Source organism: Phyllobates terribilis, unplaced genomic scaffold, assembly GCF_046119375.1.
Source record: "Phyllobates terribilis strain yellow unplaced genomic scaffold, ASM4611937v1 Scaffold_8__6_contigs__length_399053987, whole genome shotgun sequence".
Classification (NCBI taxonomy): domain Eukaryota; kingdom Metazoa; phylum Chordata; class Amphibia; order Anura; family Dendrobatidae; genus Phyllobates; species Phyllobates terribilis.
The window spans coordinates 17,231,003-17,253,768 of record NW_027362768.1 but is presented as its reverse complement, the minus strand read 5'-3'; the positions used below and the strand labels follow the sequence as shown (position 1 = coordinate 17,253,768).

The 22,766-nt window shown below is 40.8% G+C and overlaps 1 protein-coding gene across 1 annotated transcript in view; it reads right to left on the bottom strand.

Moving 5' to 3' along the window:
- Positions 1 to 22,766, bottom strand: part of COL11A1 (collagen type XI alpha 1 chain) — a 253,934-nt gene that overhangs the window by 51,200 nt on the left and 179,968 nt on the right. The window contains exons 36-43 of the mRNA XM_073642853.1: positions 18,613 to 18,666; positions 17,848 to 17,901; positions 10,476 to 10,529; positions 9,873 to 9,980; positions 9,477 to 9,566; positions 9,037 to 9,090; positions 5,938 to 6,045; positions 2,605 to 2,712 (exon numbers count right to left, since the gene is read on the bottom strand). Of these exons, the coding sequence (XP_073498954.1) occupies positions 2,605 to 2,712; positions 5,938 to 6,045; positions 9,037 to 9,090; positions 9,477 to 9,566; positions 9,873 to 9,980; positions 10,476 to 10,529; positions 17,848 to 17,901; positions 18,613 to 18,666 (630 nt within the window). The remainder of the gene's footprint in view (positions 1 to 2,604; positions 2,713 to 5,937; positions 6,046 to 9,036; positions 9,091 to 9,476; positions 9,567 to 9,872; positions 9,981 to 10,475; positions 10,530 to 17,847; positions 17,902 to 18,612; positions 18,667 to 22,766) is intronic.

Sequence of the window (22,766 nt, the reverse complement as noted above, 5' to 3'; positions counted from 1 at the left end):
CAAACTCTCATGGAGGTTTAAATAGATGATCACTGAGTGGGACAAGGGAGACAGTGCGAAGGGCAGGAGGTGATTACTAAGAAGATCACAGGAGCTGACATTAGTGGCTGACAAGATGACTGGCAAGTACAGAGGAAAATAGCACCCCTAACACATGAAAGCACCTTTTATGAGAAAATAGCACCCTAGTACATAAAAGTACATTTTATAAGAAAATAGCACCCCTAGTACATAAAAGTACATTTTATAAGAAAATAGCACCCCTAGTACATAAAAGTACATTTTATAAGAAAATAGCACCCCTAGTACATAAAAGTACATTTTATAAGAAAATAGCACCCTAGTACATAAAAGTACATTTTATAAGAAAATAGCACCCCTAGTACATAAAAGTACATTTTATAAGAAAATAGCACCCTTAGTACATAAAAGTACATTTTATAAGAAAATAGCACCCCTAGTACATGAAAGTACATTTTATGAGCCAGGATATGACTACATATCAGATGACTTAGCCAGCATATTTAGGAGGTCATTGGTTTCTAGCTGCAGGCTTATTGGACAATTTATATGTGATTTGTATGCCTAAAGGCTCATGCAGACAAGCATATTTTTGATTCAAGTGTGATCCAACAAAACATCGGATTGCACTCGGACCAATGTTATTCTATGGGGCGGTACACATGTCCGATCCTTTCCTCGGACAGAGTCTGTACGAGAAAAAAGTCACAGCATATATGATTTGTATCCGATATCTGAATCGCACTTGGACATGCAAGTCAATGATTCCGTGGAAAGCATAAGACTGCACTCAAATGACATCTGAGTGGGTGCGATTTTCACGGACTGACAGGATGGAAAAAACTGAGACATTTTTTTTCCATCTTCTTCACATCTGAGAAAATCGGAGCACACTGTGATCAAACTCTGATCAGAATATGATTAGCATAAATGGCCCGATTCTCTCGGGTGGGAGGGCCTATCATACACTGACTAACCACCAATGTACTAACTATACATTACAACCACAAATAGGGTTTCGTTATGGAGCTATAGCCCTAATTAGCAGCCACTAGTCACATCTGAGTGATTATGAGTCTATTCCTAGGTACAGTCTTGTACTGCTTTCATTATGGCCCTGCAAGTCACCACCAGCTTGTTTTGGCAGTGTATCAGGGCACACTAGTGACACCACCTAATGGTTTTAAATGGCTTGGCTGTAAAATAGTTGTATACTATTCATTACTATTAAATATATTATGATATTTTTACAATTCTTCTTCTTTACATTTACTAAAACAAAAAATTCCATTACAATTCTAGTTTGCAAGTATTGGGGCATTAAATCTTTAAGGCGGTCTGTATAATATGACTGTTGAAACCAAAACTAGGCGCACCTCTGGCTCACTTGAGAAGTGTAGTGCACCTACTCGCCTAATCGTTTTTCATCCATCTCTGCCCTTCTCTGGTGCCTGTAAAGCCAGAGCTATCAATCAAAAAGAAGAGGGCGGACATAGATCCAAAATATATAGGTGCACTAAACTACTCGACCAAACCAAGGGTGCACTGAACACCTGTAAACACTTAGTTTGTGCTGACATTAAATTTAATGATATTAATGTGCAATTATCAGATTTCTTTTATCTTCATCTTTATTTTAAAAGAGTAAAAATAAAGAAAATGATTGTAGAACATATATCATATGTCGCACATATAATAGTATCATGTATCGCACAGTGCTTGCTTGCTTGCTTCAATGTTACTGTATTTGGTGACACAGTGGGCAAATCAGTGGAATTTGATAATGATGTGTATAACTGACTAAATGCATCATTCCAGGATTGAATTAGAACATAAAATCCATGAATTACTGCAGATTGTTGCCCGGCGGCTTGAAGGGGTAGTCTGGCCTTAGATTACAAGTCTGCAGTCGCTCTATGTGACTGCAGACTTGTGAATCCTCACATTACACACACTGTGCACTGTGAGGATTCTCCACTGCCAGTGCCGGGAACATGACCGCAAGTAAGCTATATGCATACATGTGGTCACGTGCCGACTAGATGGACACGGCCTGGCTCAATGCAAGTGTATTCAGCGATGTGGGATACGTCTAGTCGGAATGTGGCCGCCAGAAGTATGTAACTCATATACTTGTAGTCACATAACTGGCCTCTCTCAGTGTCAGCGAATCTTCACAGCGCGCAGTGCAGACATTATAGCAGGGGATCACAGCTGATTTTTTCTTTGAGATAAAATATTGCTTAAGTACAAGCAGTGAAATATTTTGCCTCACAGAAAGAATCAGCTGTGATCCCCTGCTGTCCTGTCTGTATACTATTCTGCTTCCACCCCTGCCCAGGAGCTGTGGTATGATCAGACTTTGTTCCTGTAAGGTCAGACACAGCCATTACACAGTACACAGCAGGGGCACATTTATAAGATTATCTCAGCACAGGAACATTTATTTGAACACATCGAATTGTGGAATTTATTTTTATTCCAAGTCTATTAATTAAAATGTACTGGTTTGTGGGACAACCCCTTTAAGTAATTCAATCAAAAGTTGGTTCCAAACTTATCACACAGAATAAGCTGAAGTACCTTGTCGCCATCTTCACCAGGTGGTCCTTGTGGGCCAGCAGGGCCTGGAAGTCCTACCGGTCCTTGTACTCCATCTCGGCCAGCAGGTCCTTGAGGTCCTTTTTCTCCCTATAATAGGATAACCAAAAAAAAGAGAAGCCTTTAACAAACTGACTGTAATGTATACTAGAAAGTTCCACAGAATGTTTTACGCTGTACGGTAATGCGGGTATAGATATTCAGGCTGCTCAATGTTTCCCAGCACGTCTTGCCTTCTGATAACTGTCAACCTGAAAGCATTCAGCCTTAATTACTATATTACTTAATATGCCCATAGATAGTGTATATTGCACTAGAGTTATTGTGCAATAAGTTTTCTATCAATCCCTCTAATAAGATTTTACTTGCTCTTAGCTTTCGATTTGGGCACTGTTTTTATATTAGCCAGAGTCTAAAATGCATTTAAGTTTGTTCATTCTGACTGTTTAATGCAAATATTCTCCATGTATACAGCTATTTAGGCCACGCTCATCTCAATGTAATACATTAGTGGCTGAAAGGATGTTTCATTTTCTTGTCAACGGGAAACATCCATCATTATGATAAATCCAAATAGTAATCCTAATAATCTGTGTCATCAATTTTCATAAAATACTATCCTTATATGTCACATAATACATATTAGAGTGAAGAAACTGTGAAGATTGAATGAATGTGTCAGCCCAGCACTGTATACAATGAATATAAGGAGACAGTCGGAGCAGAGGTCAGTGTTTAGCCAAGGTGGAGTGTAGCGCAGACAATGTTAAAGAGCAGAATCATGGTAGCTACCATCCACATATCACTTGATTGATCAGGAGATTTACTGTGCTTAATATGCTATTTGCGCTAAGTAATTCTTTCTTGTTTATCCTCTTTTACGTGTGAGACTTAATACTATATGTGCACAATTAATTCTGATAATGTCTTCACTAAAGAATCATGCACATGGTCATATTATAGATCTGTGTTCTTTGGATTGGTAATACATAGATGATGGACTGCTCTGTGCCCATACTCTATGTGTATGGGCTAAAAGTATTCCAAATGTGCAAAAAGATTGTTTAAATCCTTGAAAATTTCAATTGCATGGTGCATGTCATGTCACTTAGGTATTCTCCTCTTGATATATTGCTCAAGGGTGGTGCCTTTCACAGCGCATGGAGCATCTTTGGGTTCTTGTGACTCAATGGGAAAGAAATGTTGGTATGTTCCATTGCATGAATATTTCATGGTATTTTTCTTTAGAAGTCTTGTTTCTATGGCCGGCTATGGTGTCTTACAGATGCAATATGCAGTGGCACACTGTCTCATTGTGCCACCGTGCAGGTAAGACAGCATAAAATTGGCACGTGCATGGACCATAGTTCATCGATCTCATTTCTGCTACTAAAGCTGTTTGTATTTCATTTTTATTATTTAGCTTTATATGAATTGTTATTAGACAGTCCCTGACTCACAATCAAAGCGGTATTCTCAAATTCCTAAATTGCTTGAATTATTTAGACAACATGAAAGTAGAGACTTTTGTAATTGACTTGCTTTTTCTATCTGCTTTCATACTCCTGCAGTGAAAGATTTTATTTTTTATAGTGTACAGCTCGTGCCCATGGAGCCCAGGCTCTAGTGCCTGTCTCAGAGTGCACAGTAGTTGCAATCTAGGTGAGGGGTTAGCTCTTAACATTCCAGTCAACTCTCTCCAGCCCACTGGTTTCTATATAGCAGTTAGCAGCTCACATCCCTCCCTCTGCCTCCTCTCCCTCTCATCTTCTGAAGAGATGCAGTTATAAGTCACCAGCCCGCAGCTTTCACAGCAGATCTCCTAATGATGTTTCTCTGCTCTCACTGTCCCGAGCTGTGTGCCTGTTCAAATGCCCTGTTATCTCTATGACTAAATACAGGGATAACATTGTAGACTAAGAACAAACCTGATAGCTAAATGTGTTATAGCAGAACTTGGGCTGAGCTTTATGGTTCTACTAATACTACAGTTCTACTCTTCACTAGAGATGAGCGAACCCAAACTTGAAAGTTCAGGGTTCGTACCCGAAAGTTAGTGTCCGATGCTAAACGCCAAACACGGACTGCTCCCGGAAGTCCGTTGCAATGTTTGGAGTTCCGGAAGGAAGTCTGACAGGAGAGAGGGTTCAGGTCCCCATTGTTTTAAATGGGGTTTGGGTTTGGTTCAAGTTTGGGTACAGTTCTGGTACCCGAACCAAACTTTTGAATAACCAGAGTGTTACAGAACCCGAACTTCCACGGGTCCACTCATCCGAACTATTCACCAGAGTTGTCACTCAAGGAGGAGAGCCCACCCTTCTAGAAACTAGGAAGTAAGGAAACATAGCTCTGAACTGCTCTAGAGACAACTTGAGAATACCCTTTTAAATGTCTTATCTCACACACAATAGTACATTCACACTAGTGACAATGTCATAGTACATGCTGGATTCACTTATCCTTTTTACATTTTCCATAGCTTTAAACCTTTGTCAAAGTCACAGGGTATGGTACCAAAGTTCTTGGACTTTCAGGGAGAATATTTATTCTAACAATTCCCTTTTGCTACCCTTTAGAATAATAATAAAGTCATTGTTTCTGCCTAGAGGCTTCTTAAAGTCTTTCTAGAATTATTTGGATTAGAGAAAATAATAACTGCAAGACTCCAGAAGTTAAGACACAGAAAAGGTCGCCTAGCGATGAGACTCAAACAGCATCAGTAGAAAGGACATATCTGTGCTAAATAAATTGGCTTCTGAGGTTTCAGACATATCTTAAAAGTCTTAATCATGCAGGAGAATTAATTGCACTTTTATCTAAACTAGGCATAAACATTGCCTGGGAATAAATAGCTGCTTTGTTAACTCTTTCATTATTTTGTTTTTAGAAATACTTTCACTATGTTCTGCCTGTTACTTACGTATCTTTGACTTTCTCACTTTTGCATAGTTTAATGTGAAGTTATTCTTATGATATTACTTTATACTTACATGGAATTACTGTCACATGAAGAGAATAGAACCTGGCACTCTGGAGATAAGGTTCTGGTTTTCGAGTGGGGTCCTAACCTCTTCCAGTAGAGTAGAAAGAACTCTGCATTCAATCATCATTATTTATTATCAAAGGATATTACATGTGATGTTTCAGTCATCTTTTGTGACCTTCATCAAACATCAGATTGCAGATGGATGGGTGGTATGTCGGTCTTAGTGCATATGGGATGGCAATTATATTGCTAAAAAGTAATGGTGCTACTTAAAGCCGAGTTCTTGTTATTTTGTCGCAAATGATGTTCACAAACAGATTAATACTTACAGGAGCTCCCTTTTCTCCTGCTGGACCTGGTGGACCCTGGGGACCAGGTCTACCTGGAAGACCAATTGGTCCAGCAGTGCCGGCTGCTCCTCTTTCTCCAGCTGAACCCTAAAGACAATAAAACAAGAATGAATATACATATACGTATACGTATATAGTATATATATATATAAACTAACAGTAGAGATGATGACATTTTTTTAAATTCACTGCGAATTGCAATACTGCAAAGCCACTAATTACCTTGAAATTAGGTGGCTAACGCATAATGGATGGTAACCAGTGGAAAATAACAGGCTATTTAATACACACAGCAGTGTCAGACTAGTCAGGCTACCTAAATTATAGAAACAATCCAAAATGTATCTCTTTTTGGGGACAGATGCCTGCCTTGCTGGTGCCTAATTATTATTTTTTTTTAAGTTATCTCCCCCTTGAACAAAAATGCAACATAACCAAAAATGGTATCTGCATATCTGTAGGTACAAGTAGATTCATACCTGGAAATGAACATAGGGCTATAGCGTGCAGTATGGAGGAGTTGGTGCGTTGTTGATAAATTGGACTATTAAAACACGTATCAAAAAAATTAACATGTGTCCATTATATAAAATATTTTTTTTAAATTGCACCCTTTGTACTTTACAGAATAAGAACAGGTCAAAAAAGCTTGCTAGATTCATGTCCCAAGAACAAGCATTTGTGATTTGTATGTAAAAAATAAATAATTACATAAATTATGGCTGCCCTGCCTGTGACACACAAGCCTAGGTTTCAGGATTCTCCCTTATCAGCACAATTAGTACACAGGGCGGGTGTTAAACTGCCTTCCTGATATGCAATTGCAGTGCGTGAAAATCAAAAAAGTGCTGTTACTGCAGTAGATCACAGATCAATGAATTCATAGATACATACTTATGCAGGTACAGCCCCTCCCTTTCTTGAATTCTTGGATTATTATTATTATTCAAAGGCTGACTTCCACTCCAATTTTCAATGTGTTTAACCCCTTAAGGACCCTGGGATTTTCCATTTTTGAATTTTCGTTTTTTGCTCCCCTTGTTCCCAGAGCCATAGCGTTTTCATTTTTTGGTCAATATGGCCATATGAGGGCTTATTTTTTGCGGGACGAGCTGTACTTTTGAACGACATTACTGGTTTTACCATATCGTGTACGGGAAAACGGGAAAAAAAATTCCAAGTGCGGTGAAATTGCAAAAAAAGTGCAATACCACAGATGTTTTTTTTTTATTGCCATTCTTATTCTCCAATTCATTACAAGTTCGTAGATACCAAACATGAATAGGTTATTTTTTATTTAAGTGGTGAAAAGAAAAATCCAAAGTTTGCTAAAAGAAAAAAAAAAAAGGCGCCATTTTCCAAAACCTGTAGCGTTTCCATTTTTCGGGATCTGGGGCCGGGTGAGGGCTTATTTTTTGCACGCCAAGATGAAGTTTCTATTGATACCATTTTGTGGTAGATACAAAGTTTTGATCGCCCGTTACTGCATTTTATTGCAATGTTGCGGCGACCAAAAGTCGTAATTCTGCCATTTAGAATTTTTTCCTTGTTACGCCGTTTACCGTTCGGATTAATTCTTTTTTTATATTGATCGATCGGGCGATTCTGAATGCGCCGATACCAAATATGTGTATGTGGGTTTTTTTTTAATTATTTTATTTTGAATGGGGCGAACGGGGGGTGATTTAAACTTTTATATTTTTTTAATTTTTTTAATATTTTTAAAAACTTTTTTTTACACTTTTTGCTTACTTCTATAGTCTCCATATGAGACTAGAAGCAGCAACTGTCCGATCGCCTCTGCTACATAGAGGTGATGAGCAGATCACCTCTATGTAGCAGAAATGCTCCTGTACTATGAGCGCCGACCACTAGGTGGCGCTCATAGCGATCAGTACATGACAACCACTGGGGTCTGCTGCAGACCCAGGGTTGTCATGCCCACCCATCAGTGACCCGCGATCACGTGATGGGGTCACCAATGGGCGGGTTAAGTGACGCTCTTTTGGCACGGTGCTGTTAAATGCCACTGTCAGAGATTGACAGCGGCATTTAACATGTTAACCGCCGCGGGTGGATCGCGATTCCACCCGCGGCTGTTGCGGGCACATGTCAGCTGTATAAATCAGCTGACATGTGCCCGGTTCAGTATGGGCTCAGCGTCGGAGCCCGCGCTGAACAGGGAGTGGCAGCCTGGTGCGTACTATTACCACCCAGGCTGTAAAGGGGTTAAGCATTAGTGCTGAAGCATACTGAAAATGTGAACTACACAAAGCAATTTTAGCATTTTTCTATCCCTTTGTTTAATGAGCTGTGCGTTCTGACCTCCTATATGTAGTTTTTAAAGTCCTAAAATGCTGCTTCTTGGCTGGCCAGCCTCTTTTATACGGGCTTCAATAGTCCCCCCAATTGGCTGCACTAGATCGTCATCTGCAGGACATTATGGGGAAGCCAGCGTGGCTGTGCCTGACTTCATTAGCCCACATTGTGACTCTTCAGCACTGTGTGAAATGGCGTTGGGTATTTTTTTTTTCTTTTTTCCAATCTTCAAGAATTGAATCGCAAACTGTTTGAATTTGCAGGAAAGTGGAAATTCAACTCAAAATCGATTTTCCTCGGATCGATCCGCTCATTTCTAACTAGCGGTCATGATCCAGATATTTGTAAGTATAATAAATACAGATGTATCAGCCAGCAAAGTAAATGAGAACGGTCGCATTATGCAGTGCACCATCCATTAAGTTAGGTTAGAATTTATAAAAATCTATATGCAGAGCATTACTTAATACATGAAGATCTGCAACTACATCATTAATTCTTTAGGGATATTTTAATTTCTTATTTTTTTCTCTGCTACAAATCTAAAAAAAAATTAGGCCTATGAATATGTAAGTGAAGATGAATAAATCTTTACAAATTCTGATTGATTTTCTACTTGCTTTAATACCCTGCAATTCTTGATCCCAATGAACCAATTCTACCAACTTTAAATGTAGACATACAAGTGAAATTCCATATTAAGTTTCTAGTGTGTTTATTTGAGACATGGAAGGAATAACTAAGAATATGACTACTTACAATTGGACCAGGCGGACCCTGTGGGCCTTCTCCTCCTTTCAAGCCTGCAGCACCCTAAAGTAAAGTAAGAATAAACATCATGGTTTACTCATGTATGAGTATATACATGTATGGGTCTACCTGGTCTACCTATATGGTTAGACAGATAATGGTGAATGTACCCAATCAAACATTAGTTAGAATTAAGTTATCAAAGTGACTGCAATAATGTTTGAATAGACAAAAGAATGGCTAATCATGTAATTATTAGATGATTTGAACGTTTTATAAAATATATTTAATTTTCCCTTGCTCTATTATTTGGTGCAACATGACTAGTCTACTCGAAGTCTATGGATAGAAGAGTGGTCTATGGTTTATAAATGTTTTGGTAAAGTTATTGTCTGTACAGTTATAGATATATATAGGTTATAGATACCCTTCATGAGATAATGTCTTACCGAAGCTCCAGGAAGTCCTCTCTCTCCTGGGAATCCACGTAAACCTGGAGGACCATCTTTACCAGAAACTCCTGAAGGACCTGGGTCTCCCTGGGTTGGAAAAAAATGAATTGTGATTGACTGACATTAGTTGCTTGTATTACAGTCTATGTCATATTACCTAAGTCAGTTTAGTGCTTATAAGATAATTGCCATTTCGGCAATACCTGGGGCCTAAAATTATTTGTTGAGATTGAAAAGTTTTATTGTGATTTTAACTTGATTTTTGTAAATATGGCCTCTTCTCAATAACCAACCCAACTAGCCCACTTATCACTCATTACGTCACACAAGTTTTTATCTGTATAACATGTTCACTACCTTGAGCCTTTATCACTATCTTAGTAATAAACTCACCTTTGCACCCTCTTTACCAGCTGCTCCAGGTAAGCCTTGCTCTCCTGGTGGACCAGGAGGTCCAGGGTGACCTCTCTCTCCGATAGGACCAGTCTCTCCGGTTGGACCCTGGACAAAATAGGTGTAATAGTAAAACAATGGTTGTTATTAAAGTGCGCCAAGATGAGGTTAATGATCATCTAGGTTTCTCAATCCGCTAACTGTAACCTATAATGAAAAAATGCACAATTTCTACCACTTATTTCAGCTTATTTATGGAAATTACAAAGAAAGGGGAAAGCTGTACACTTGGGTAGCGTGAAATAGATGGCGGAGAAATTGTTTTCTATTGATTTTAGCTTTAAACTGAACTATTGTGTTGATATACAGAGCATGCTGTGTCTTTACAAAAGTAGGAATGTGTTTTCCATAGTCAATTTGTGTTTTTTTATGTTCTCTTATCTCATGACAAAAACAATAAAATTGACCTAAATTGGATGTTAAATATGTAAAGCGCATTGGAATACTCGGCAGGGAGGGAGAAGAAGGGGTAGTGAGATATTGAGTGAAAACAGGAGAGATGATTGTGTGAAACATCATTTGGTGAAGATGGTATATACTGACCTGTGGACCTACGACGCCTCCTGGACCTGGTGGACCAGTTTTGCCTTGGAAACCCTACAAAATGAATATTGCGTTTGAAAAAATTTTTACAAATTAGAAGAATTTCTATAGCCAAAATGCTATAGAAAAAAAGTCTGACACCACACAAGGTAACCCCCAACTAACATTAAAAGAGAGCCCACTTCCCAGGAAATGTCTGTAGGCATTAGTGATTGTAATGGATACAGAGTACTAATTGTATACTAGATCTTCTAAACTGCATATTTTTAATTTGTGGTCATAAGTAGTATAAACTTTGTGAAATTAATATTTCAATTGTACTTTGGAACAGATAGAAATATTTATATGCATTAAAGCATCAATGACCTTACATGTCTACTTACCAAGACTCCAACACAGTTAGGACACGTACTAGCAAGCTGAAGCATCTAGCTCGTGCCAAGCTATATGATCTCTTTCAGCATGGTACATAATGCAGCTTCGATATGAGATGGTTAAAAAATAAAAAATAAAAAGCATTTAATTCGCCTAGAAATAAGAGTTATTATGGCATGGGTGATGATAATGCCATGAATTGCATGATAATCTGTGTGAAGAGGGCACAGCTACTTGTTAGGAAGCAATCAAATTCGGTATGTTAATAGAGGCCAGAATAATAAGAAACACATTGCAGAATCATTTCTTTTTTTCTGGCAATATAACAGATGCAATATCTCCAGCTAGGTAATGAAAAAGCAAAAGGAAGCAAATAATATCAGTGTCCGCTATTTTCCACTTTCTAGATCACACCTCTAATACGCTTGTCTCGACCTATCAGTATTTACTGGATTGTAACCGTTTGGAAAACAAAGGATCAAGCATTTTGCAATCCAACATGCCTGATCGCACTTAAATGAGGTATCTGTCAACGGAGCAGTCGGGAGGCCCCTATTGCTCATAGATTGCCATGGGGTTTGTCACTGGCATACTGCCAATAGCGGCAGACCAAGCAGCCGATATAGGGCTCGTATATTGCACTTTCAACTCTATCGGCGTCCTGAATTATACTGTTTGGTGGGCTAGTGGGGGCCATTATACAGTGTAGAGGGTTATGTTGGGGCCAGCATACTGTGTGGACGGTTGTGTTGGGGCCATCATACTGTGTGGACGGTTGTGTTGGGGCCATCATACTGTGTGGACGGTTGTGTTGGGGCCATCATACTGTGTGGACGGTTGTGTTGGGGCCACTATACTGTGAGGAAGGTGTGAGGACCATTATACTATATGGGGGGCTGTTTGGGGGCCATCATATTTTGTGGAAGGCTATGTTAGGGTCAGAGTTGGGGCATCATACTGTGCTGAGCTCACCATACTTTGTGGGGGGTACTGTGCATGTGAGGGGTACTGCTCAGGAATTCACCATGGGGGTATCATACTGTGTTTGTGGGGTACTTTCGTTGGCATCATACTTTATGGGGGAAATGAAAGGGAAATCTAAATGTGTGGGAATAATAAGGGGTTTCAATAGGAGAAAAATTACTTTGTAAGGGCTGCAAAGTTGTGAGATATGCTCTTCTGTGACCCTGCTGGATATTATTTTTTTTTCTTTTGTGGGGGAGCCCAATTAGTACTTTTGTTATGGGGCCACATCATTTCTATATACCCCCACCCCTCTGGGTTTTGTCTGTTTGCACTATTTTAGTTTTTTTTCTTTTTTGTACTAAATCACAATACTCAAAAGAAACAGTAATATTATTATCTTATTATCTTTTGGCGTCATTATTGTCCCACCTGTAACATGGATTATATCTACACTTGTCAAAAGAGAAATTCTTTGCGAGGTTATTACATGATATTCCATTGTTTAGCTGGAGCTGTTTATCTTTGTATTAAGTTATTATTTCTCACTTGGAGAGACATCGGTACTTGACATTTCTGTCCATCTGTGTGTATGGAATACTATAATTATATCCCCCTTCAGCTGATGGGCATCAAATAATCACTGGGGAGAAAATTACTGGTTTAACCTCACCAAGAGGCTGGTTATCGAGTTGGAAGGAATATTTATTAGCTGGGAAAGACACCCAGAATTTCTGCTGGAAAATGAATACCGCATCTCCAGCAGTGCAGCAAATATGTGGTAACAGCTACGCAGCTCTATAATCAGGTACACAGCGGTATAATCACTATCATTAAAATTATTTCGAAAACTGGAAAAAAAATTACAACTAAGTTAACGCAATAAAGACAGATGGTAATTATTTTTTTTTCATTAAAATGTTATCTAATCAAATAAAATAGCTTGCAAGTAAACTTTAAAAAAGTTTATTTCTTGCAATATATACGTCTTATTTGTCTCGGGTTATTTTATATCTATGTGGTAGATATGAAGTAAGGTTTAACTCAATCCAAGAAATTCTGCTTTGACTAAAACTCTCATTGATATTTCTGGAAAACATTTATACGTATGTAATAGAGATGATCAAAAAAATTGATAGACGATGGTCCAGTGACCACTTTGGTAGTCTGTGGCCACCGAACCAGAGCTCTGCCCAACCTCCTCCTACCTGCCGGAATCCCTGGCACCTCTTCTAATTTCTAAACCCAGCGTGATACCATCAGATGAGTGGCCGAGGAATCTGGTAGGTAGCATGTGGTTCGAAGGGCTCTGGTCAGGCAGCTATGGACTACCAACATGGGTGCTCCACAGTGGCGGACACAGACAAAAGAGGGCCCCTGTGCAAGAACAATATATGGGCCCTTTGCAGTCCAATAATTCATCATAATGCACAATTCCACCTGCTTGTAGGTGGAAATGGACCCCCTTACCTCTTGAGCCCCTGTGTGGCTTCACAGGTTGCACCAATGGTATGTCCGCCCCTGGTGCTGGACCGGGGTCCTGCTAATCTTTTGTATGTAGACTTTAAGCCCATTTAATTTTATTACTCTAATATATTTAAAATAAAGAGTGAAGCAACATATGTTTACAGGTTCAATGCAGACCAATGTGTATCCTTGGAAACATCTGTTCACCCGTCTATGCAGTCATGTAGTACAATTTACTATCTGCACCCTCTTCTATTCTTTGTAGTTTAGTAAGAAGAAGCAAAGGTAATGAAGTAGCACTTTACTGCAATGTAAGGGTTTGTTTGCAGTTTGTAACCATGGAGACACATCTGCCTTTATAGGAGCTGCAGACACATAACGGAAGGAGATTCTCAATCATATACCTATGCTAATCTGCTTCTGTTTTTACTTTAGATTTGTCAGAAATTTAAAAATGAATCAGAGAAGATAAGATAATTGGAGGATTCAAGAACTAATCACTACTAATTAACAGTGATTATTCTTTTCTAACAAAACAATGTCTATGAATGGGTATGCGTGTTGTGAAATTTAAGGCAATTTCTAATAATTAACAGTTCTATAAAGTGAAGAAACTGCCAAAGTCCTCAAAATAAATGCCTATACGTATTAAAGTCTCATGTGAATTTTCAGGTAAGGAGTTAACTCTCCTCCTGCTCCCTCTTTGACCGCCTCCAATCTGACTTCCGCCCGCATCACTCCACTGAAACTGCCCTGACTAAAGTCACCAACGACCTACTAACCACCAAATCCAAACGACACTATTCTGTCCTCCTCCTCCTGGACCTGTCATCTGCCTTTGACACAGTAGACATTCCCTCTTACTACAGACTCTCTCTTCTCTTGGCATCAAAGACTTGGCCCTATCTTGGATCTCCTCATACCTAACAGACCAGACATTCAGTGTCTCCCACTCATACACCACCTCCTAATCTCGCCCCCTATCTGTCGGTGTCCCCCAAGTTTCAGTCCTAGGACCCCTGCTCTTCTCCATCTACACCTTCAGACTGGGAGAGCTCATAGAGTCTCATGACTTTCAGTATCAGCTCTATGCTGATGACACACATATCTACCTTTCTGGACCTGATATTTCCTCCCTACTAACCAAAATCCCACAATGTCTGTCCGCTAGCTCATCCTTCTTCTCTGACAGATTTCTAAAACTTAACATGGACAAAACTGAATTCATCATCTCTCCACCGTCTCACTCAACCCCCCAACTGACCAATCTAGCAACGTCAATGGCTATTCACTCTCCCCAGTCCCGCAAGTTTGCTGCCTCGGGGTAACCCTGGACTCTGATCTCTCCTTCAAACCACATATCCAAGCCCTTTCCACTTCCTGCCGACTCCAACTCAAAAATATCTCCCGGATCCGCACACTCCTCAACCATGAATCTCTAAAAACACTAGTGCATGCCCTCATCATCTCCCGCCTCGACTACTGCAACCTCTGGCTCTGTGGCCTCCCTTCTACCACTCTCTCACCCCTTCAATCTATCCTAAACTCTGCTGCCCGACTAATCCACCTGTCCCTCCACTATTGCCCGGCCTCCCCCCTCTGTCAATCCCGTCACTGGCCCCCCATTGCTCAGAGACCCAGTTCAAACTTACCTAAACGTAACCTCGATCCTCACAAGATCTCCTTCTCTACTCCCCTCTTATCTCCTCTTCCCACAATCGTATACAAGGTTTCTCCCATGCATCCCCCCTACTTTGGAACTCTCTACCCCAACACATCAGACTCTCGCCGACCATGGAAACCTCCAAAAGGAACCTGAAGATCCACCTCTTCTAACAAGCCTACAACCTGCAGTAACCCTCCCTCCACCATACCACTGCATGACCAGCCCTACCCTCACCTATTGTATCCTCATTCATCCCCTGTAGATTGTGAGCCCTCGCGGGCAGGGTCCTCGCTCCTCCTGCACCAATCGCTGACTTGTATGTGCTATGTATATCCCTATCACATGTAAAGCGCCATGGAATGAATGGCGCTATAATAATAATAATAATAATAATAATAATAATTGTCCTTACCTAGAAACCATCATCACATTCCACATCTTTATTTCATATACAATGTACACAATATAAAACTACAATTATAAAAGTTAATAAATATCTTCAGCAGCATTTTAAAATTGAAAAATATCTTAATTGTTTGTCATTCTCAACGATTATTTTTTTAGTTAGAATGCTTTTCTAATTTTGGTCTTAAAACTCTTCATATAAAAAATAGACTATGGAGGGTTGTAAAATAGAAGAGTTGTATAATGATGATGGCTTCTCTAAAGGATTTAAATGCTGGCGAAAAACATGAAGATTATGCATTTGTGTGAAGCTACAAGCGATGATCCATATGTGCACCTGCAAGGCAATTATATGTTTAAAGCAGCACAGGCAACGTATTGAGGAAGGGGAAGCAAATGGTTAGTGAAATGGAACTACGATTGTCACAACGAGAGTTACTGCAATATGCCAAACTTATAAAGCAACTATACAGAAACTTCTGCAGCAGGTTTAATAGCTGAGGCAGGTGGTCTAGCTTTGGATGTCTGGTAGTGACCTAATGTCAGCATCTATATCGACATTTTACAATGGAGTCTATAATCAGATCTATAATAAAATCATTTTGAAAAAAATTTACGCCTGATATACAGAGACTATATTAGGCTATCTCCACACCATACAGTGGAGGCTTACAGTTTTCTACTACTAACCATCTAACTGTATGTCAAAAAATTGTGTAAACATTTCCTTAAAGAGTAACTAAACTTTCATTTTTTAATAATTTTGTCCAGCATGGAGAGTTATGAAATTGCAAATCAGTTTGTTGGAGGATTTGTCTTAATTTCTGTAAAATAATTGCATGTAAGTTATATCCTTAAAGGGTTTGTCCGGTACTTTGACCAGTATCCTTAGTATAGGTCATCAACATCTGATCAGCTGTTCCAGGTGCCGGATGTGCTGAGTTGCAGATCTACATGGCACAGCTCCATCAACTGCATAGTGGCCGCCGCCGGTACTGCACATCCGCCCCCTATTGATTTGAGTTGTGCAGCACCACATCTCAGCGCATCCGGGCGCCACCAGCAACAAGACCAGCTGATCAGCAAGAGTGCCCGGTGATGCACCCCCGCAGATCAGACATTGATGAGCAATCCTAAGGATAGGCGATCAATATAAAAGTCTCAGACAACCTATTTAATGTGTATTAATGAACAGTTCCTCGGTAGAATTTCTTCCACAAGCACCATGCATGTACTGTATCACTGGGGGATGTGACATCACATAATGAGAAAAAGATGGTTGTGGAAGTAAAAAAAAAAAAAGTGATGTGCAAAGTTTCATGAGTTTCCATTCTAGACAAAATTCTAAAAAAAAATGAAAGTTTTTCCACTCATTAATATTTTTTATACATGTGCCTAGTTTACTGAACATTTGTTATAGTTTATGGGAATCTGTCAGCAGTATTTGCTATCTAATCTGAGAGCAACATCATGTCGGAGCAGAGACCCTGATTACAGGGATATGTCACTTACTGGGCTGTGTTTTGCTGTTTCAAAACAATCAGTGTTATATCAGCAGGAGATGATCACTAAAGGACAACTAGCCTTGTGCCTCCTAGTCCAACCCCTCCCCCTCCACTGATTAGCAGGTCTCTGTCACTATACAATGTACTCAGAAAGCTGTGGTGTGGACAAAACTATGATTCTATCATACCTGCTGCACCCAGTAAACTAAGTGATACATGACTGGAATCAGGGTCTCTGTCCCTACCTCATGCTGCTCTTAGATTACATAGTAAAAAAAAACTTGATGACATATTTCCTTTAAAGGGAACCCTTCAGCAAAGTGCTTAGTTAATTAGTTCGTTTTACCAGGAGGGAGAATGTGAAGTTATAAAACCTCCGTACACCGTTCACCAATAGTCATTTTTGTAGAGTTGCAGTGGTGACTATTCATTTTAGCATGCCCACTCTAGGTGAGGAAGACAATCAAGGCAGGGTGATAATGCTAGCGGTGAGGACACCACTAAAGCTCCACCCAGATGACTATTAGTGAGCGGTTGTTTCTTTAACATCACTTCCCACCATCTAGCAAATTTTCAATGGAGACATGCCTACAAAGGTATTTACAAGCCATAAAGCATTGTCCTAGTGCTCTAATACTCATAACTTTACTGACAGGTTCCCTTTAAAGTCCATGACAGTAGAATGATACACTCAGCTTGTTAGACAGCTCACATCACCCACACAGTGTAGACATAGTAAACTAGTCCATCTAGCTGAATGGATAATACGTAGTTATGTCCATGGATATGCAGTTGTGTGACAGCCACACCTCTGTATGTAAATGTTTGCTACTTGCCATAAACAGGTCCAGCCAGGTACCAGAACACACGATCAGTGTAACCTAGGAGGTGTCTTCTCCTACCGGGCCAGAAGTGTTTAGAGAAAGTAACGTCCAGAGGGTAAACTGGCTGTGAAACAGCTGCCAGGGAGGAGAAAGACTGGCATACTTACAGTCTCACCACGTTGTCCAGGGTGGCCGGGCAGCCCATCCTTTCCAGGAGGACCCTTCAGAATATCAAATATAAGCCTATTAGTATTTTACTAATCGTGATCATCAGCCTGTTTACATTGCGTGATTATTGGGATGTGATGCAGCGTTCCTAGGAACTCTCCCACTAAGGGCAGGTGCAGACGGCCGTAGATTCTCTCATCACAATTATGCAAATGACACACTGATCAGAGTGTGAGCCGAGTGTGATCTGATTCTCTCAGATGTGGAGAAAAAAAATTCACCATCTACTCCACTTTGTGAGTCTGCGGACATAGGACTGCACTCAGATGTCATCCGAGTGCACTCACTGTCTTGCATAGAATGCACTCAGTCATGCAGCACGGCCCCATAACATAATATTGGTCCGGGTGTGATCAAACAAAATGTGGGATCAAAAATACGCTCATCTGCACCTGCCCTAAAGAATATTATTAGAACAAAACATGGACGTGCGACACTATAAAAGAAATTCTGTCTTTTAGTTTGGCTAAAAAACTGTAGTAACTTTAGGCAGTAGGCTCCACATTTGTTCACTTGGCCATTTTTTGTAAATGAAGCCAAAAGAAGACCTTTGATTGACCATCCTATGAGTAAGTGACAAAATCTAGATAGTCTGAGTGGCCAAAATCAGGGGCCATGAGCTATCACATTCGTCAAATATCCTTTCGAGTGTTGGCATAGTACATAAAGTATCCTATAAATCTGTAGAAGGTTCACAAACTTACAGGGGGGCCCTTTGGTCCTGGGAATCCAACTGGGCCCTGTGGACCTTGAGGTCCCTATGATGGAATGGAAAGAAAAAAAAGAGTTCATTCAACCGTATTGTAAAAGTCTTTCGACAAGTTAGTAAAATTGCAAATAATTCAAGTATCAAGAAAGGAAACAATAGTACGGTTAACATTTCCCTATAACCACTGAAGTACATGATGCCCTTGACACTGGAGTAATTAGAGTAAATGAAAGATCAAACAGCAATAATGTGTATGGCAATGAAACAGACAGAACACGGCACATTGCGAGAGCGGCGCTCCGCAGCCTGCTCTGCTCTATTACATCTCCGCACGCCATGATCCGCAGCAAGCACCAGGAAAAGCCCCAGAAAAAGCAGAAAATACATTTTACATACACATTACAGATCAAAGTGCGGATCAGCTATGCTAATGACCCAGAAGTATGTCCACAGGGAATAAGGGTAATCGGGTTCACCTTGTCATCTTATCTGACTATTAATTCCCAGAACAGCTTGTGCTGACCTACAGCGCTGAACATGGAAGGGCAAATGATTTTGGTGTCAAGTCCTGGCCGAGGTGTTCGATAGCTAATAAGAGGCCCTCCGCAATACGGCTTAGTTAGACGGTGAACTGTAAAAGCAGGTTTTATTTCCTCGTAATATTATTTATACCATACACCGTCTACTTTTTTTCTTTCTAACTAGTAATTAGCAGTTTGTGTTCTAATAATGAGGTGTGTGGACTGCCTGAATCTCTTGGGCTTTATTATTTTTTATTACACTTTGGGAATATCGGAATTTGGGTGCCAATCGCAGGGGACCAAGACTCCGCAAACAGCTAAATGTGTTGCACCTTGCTGTTTCCATAATTCCTATAGAAGTGAATAGGAGAACAAACACAGTGTCTATATAACCCTAACTACTTGTGGCCAGCACATCAAGACAGATATTCCCTACCAGTGGTGGACACAAATGGAGGATGGCCCCGGTGCAAGAACGGTATTTGGGTCTGTGACAGGACATGCTTGCTGATTTGCAGGTGACAGTGGCCCCCTTACCTCTTACACGTTGCACCAATGACATGTCCGCCCCTGTTCCCTACCCATCGAGGTATGACTAAGAGAGAATTTTTATTTTTTGAGAAGTGAATAGAGGTCAGCTTCATGTGACTGTCCCTAAAGAACTGTCTTAAGGGGAAGGTCTCATGGTCTTCAGCAGGAGCGCACTGCTCCTTAGCCTCCCAACTTCAGTTTGCTGAAATGCGGTGTGCTCCTGATTGATTGACAATGTGGACCAGTAATATCACTGCACCACAGACTTGGATTGCATGCTCCTCGATGCTGCTGTAAGAAGCAGCAGGAGAACAGAGGCACTGAAACTAGCCACATCAAGAGCAACTAGTGCTTACAAACTCTATTGGAAAGAGCTTATAAGCACTGCACATGTGTAAAGGTATGGACTGTATTACCCTGTTCCTGCCTCTGAGGACAGCAATCACATAATATAGATAATGTCATGCGTTTTATATATATATATATATATATATATATATATATATATATATTGTATAGTGTAGCGCAGCACGGTGGCTCAGTGATTAGCACTGCAGCCTTGCAGCGCTGGGGTCCTGGGTTCAAATACCTCCAAGGACAACATCTGCAAGGAGTTTGTATGTTCTCCCCATGTTTGTGTGGGTTTCCTCCGCGTTCTCCAGTTTCCTCCCACACTCCAAAGACATACTGATAGGGAATATAGATTGTGAGCCCCAATGGGGACAGTGATGATGATGTCTATAAAGGGCTGAGGAATTAATGGCGCTATATAAGCGAGTATAACAGATAAATAAATAAATAGTGTCATGTGAAATGTAAACTATATTCTGTGATATGAGGTAGTATAACAATTGTTAATATAGTTATGTGAAGTATAATATGCATAATACGTACATGGCAATGGTATAGGACATGTTGGTTGTGTACAGTATAAGGATAGGACATGAGATAAGGTAAGATACAGTTAATGTTTGGGTTTAGCTCACAGAAGGATGGGGATAGTGCTAGTAAAAAAAAGCGGGGAATTCCTGGTAGAGATTCAGATAGTGAAGTACAATAACAAGGTCAAGTTCAAGTGCAGTGGGCTGCTAGGGCCAGCTTGTACCTACCATTCAAGGCAGTGAGTGGCCATACTAGAATCCTGTGGGGACATCCCGTCAACACCAGAAGCTCAAGGCTCGGCATAGGGGCTAAAGGGTGCATCGTGTCCTCTGACACACAGGGGAAGATGGACGTGGAACCGCGTGAAGGGAAGTTAAAGGATCCCGGGTGCACTGCGGGACTGGACAGGAATTCCCTGGGGCTGACAAGCCAGTGGGCTTAGGGATAATCCAGGAGAAATTGGTGGTAGGGCTAAAGATGTGTTGTTCCCTGTCCTACATGCTACAACCTGATGAACTTGAACTGTCCAGTAAACTTCTGTTTGGTGAAATGAACTTGGTGTCCCCTGAGTTGTGTGTGGCGGCTCCTGAAGTTTTAGGCTTAGAGACAGCAGAGGCCTGCGGCCTATAAGTGAGTATGATGCACCCCACACCTGATAGCACACTGGGACATGGTTTTCCTGTAAAGTGCCAGAGAGTAACCGGACAGCAGCTCAGTCATGACTACTGCTCTCGGTCCCTTTACAAATTTTGATACTAAATCTTGGCAAAGTGGCCGTGAACAAAAAAAATTATAAATCACTCCATTCTTGAAAACGGCAGGATTTTTAACAAGTATTTACAAAGTTACTTGCTTTTAATGCCACGTTGTAAGTGAACCCATATGAGAACATGGGAATAACCCTTGATATCGTATTGAAGGCAGAAAATTGAGTCAATCGTTGATAGCAGCCAATGAAAACGCAACTTTATTTTTTTTTTTTAAATAATTGATAAATAAAAGCTGCTTTGTAATTGGCTGCTATGGCCATCAATTAATTTTTTTAAACAGTTTTGATAATGAAGATGAATTTATTTATTTTTCAATACTTCAGTAATGAATGTTTATAAGTAAGATGCACTTAATTTATTAAGAGGTGCATGACACTTAAGGATTTAAGTGCATCTTGTTACTGGCATGTGCCTATGTGCACCTTGCTCGGCACACTTTGGCGGCGTTGGCCAGGACTGGAGTGAAAACGCCAAAAATCAAAACATTTTTGTGCAACTTTGACTTCAAAGTCTCTTATGCCAATAATTTGTCGAAAACACTTTGATGAATTGGGGCATAATGTCACATTACCATCACTCATGGCTTGCAACTTTCAGTTGTATCTGATTTGCCCCATTATCACTTAATCAGGGGTAGTTATCAAAATTATAGGAAAGGGATCAGATTTTAGTTTCTTTTTACATTAATGGAAATGTAAATTTGGCGCCCCTGAGGGTTCGGTCGCCACAGAGGTGTTGCATCTCAGCCAGAGATGTGGCATCTCACTCTCAGGTAAGGAAGGAGTACAGCTCAGGACCCTAACACCTGCATCCAACACGTCCACTTCAGCAGGGCAGGGCGAGATTGCTCCTAAGGGAAGCACAGTCCCTGGTCCCTGGCTGGAGTGGAGGGTAACCTAGAGAGGGGGAACCATGTAGTGGGTGTGGGTGAAGGAAGTAGCTTAGGGGAGCACATGAGAGGGAGGTATAAATTGGGAAGCCATCTTAGAAAGACAAGCCAGTCAGAGGAGGAAAGTGAGTGGAGCAGAGGCTCTGCAGGAGCTCTGCTCCAGAGGCGGGCCTAGCCACTGAGGCCCAAGTCTAAAGAGAAGGAGAGAAGAGAAGAGAGGGAGCAGGAGAAAGGCTCCAGGACCAGAAAGGACCCCAGGGGTACGGGCCGTGCAGAAGGCCACCCGTACGCCCGCATCTGCCAGGCGGTGGAGGGGTCAGGCCACCAAAAGGGAACTGGTCCCTCAACTAGCAGAAGACTGCACGTCTCAACTAGAAACCGGAGGCTGCAGTACTTTAAGTCCTGTAGCCACAAGTCCACGCCAGTCTCACAGAGAAGGTAGCCATATAGGACCCAGAGGACGGAACAGACGTCGCCCGCCAAGGCCCGCGGGTACCGGATTGGAGATACTAGGTGTGAGGTGCAGGGAAAAGGCCAGAGAGAGGACACAGAAGGG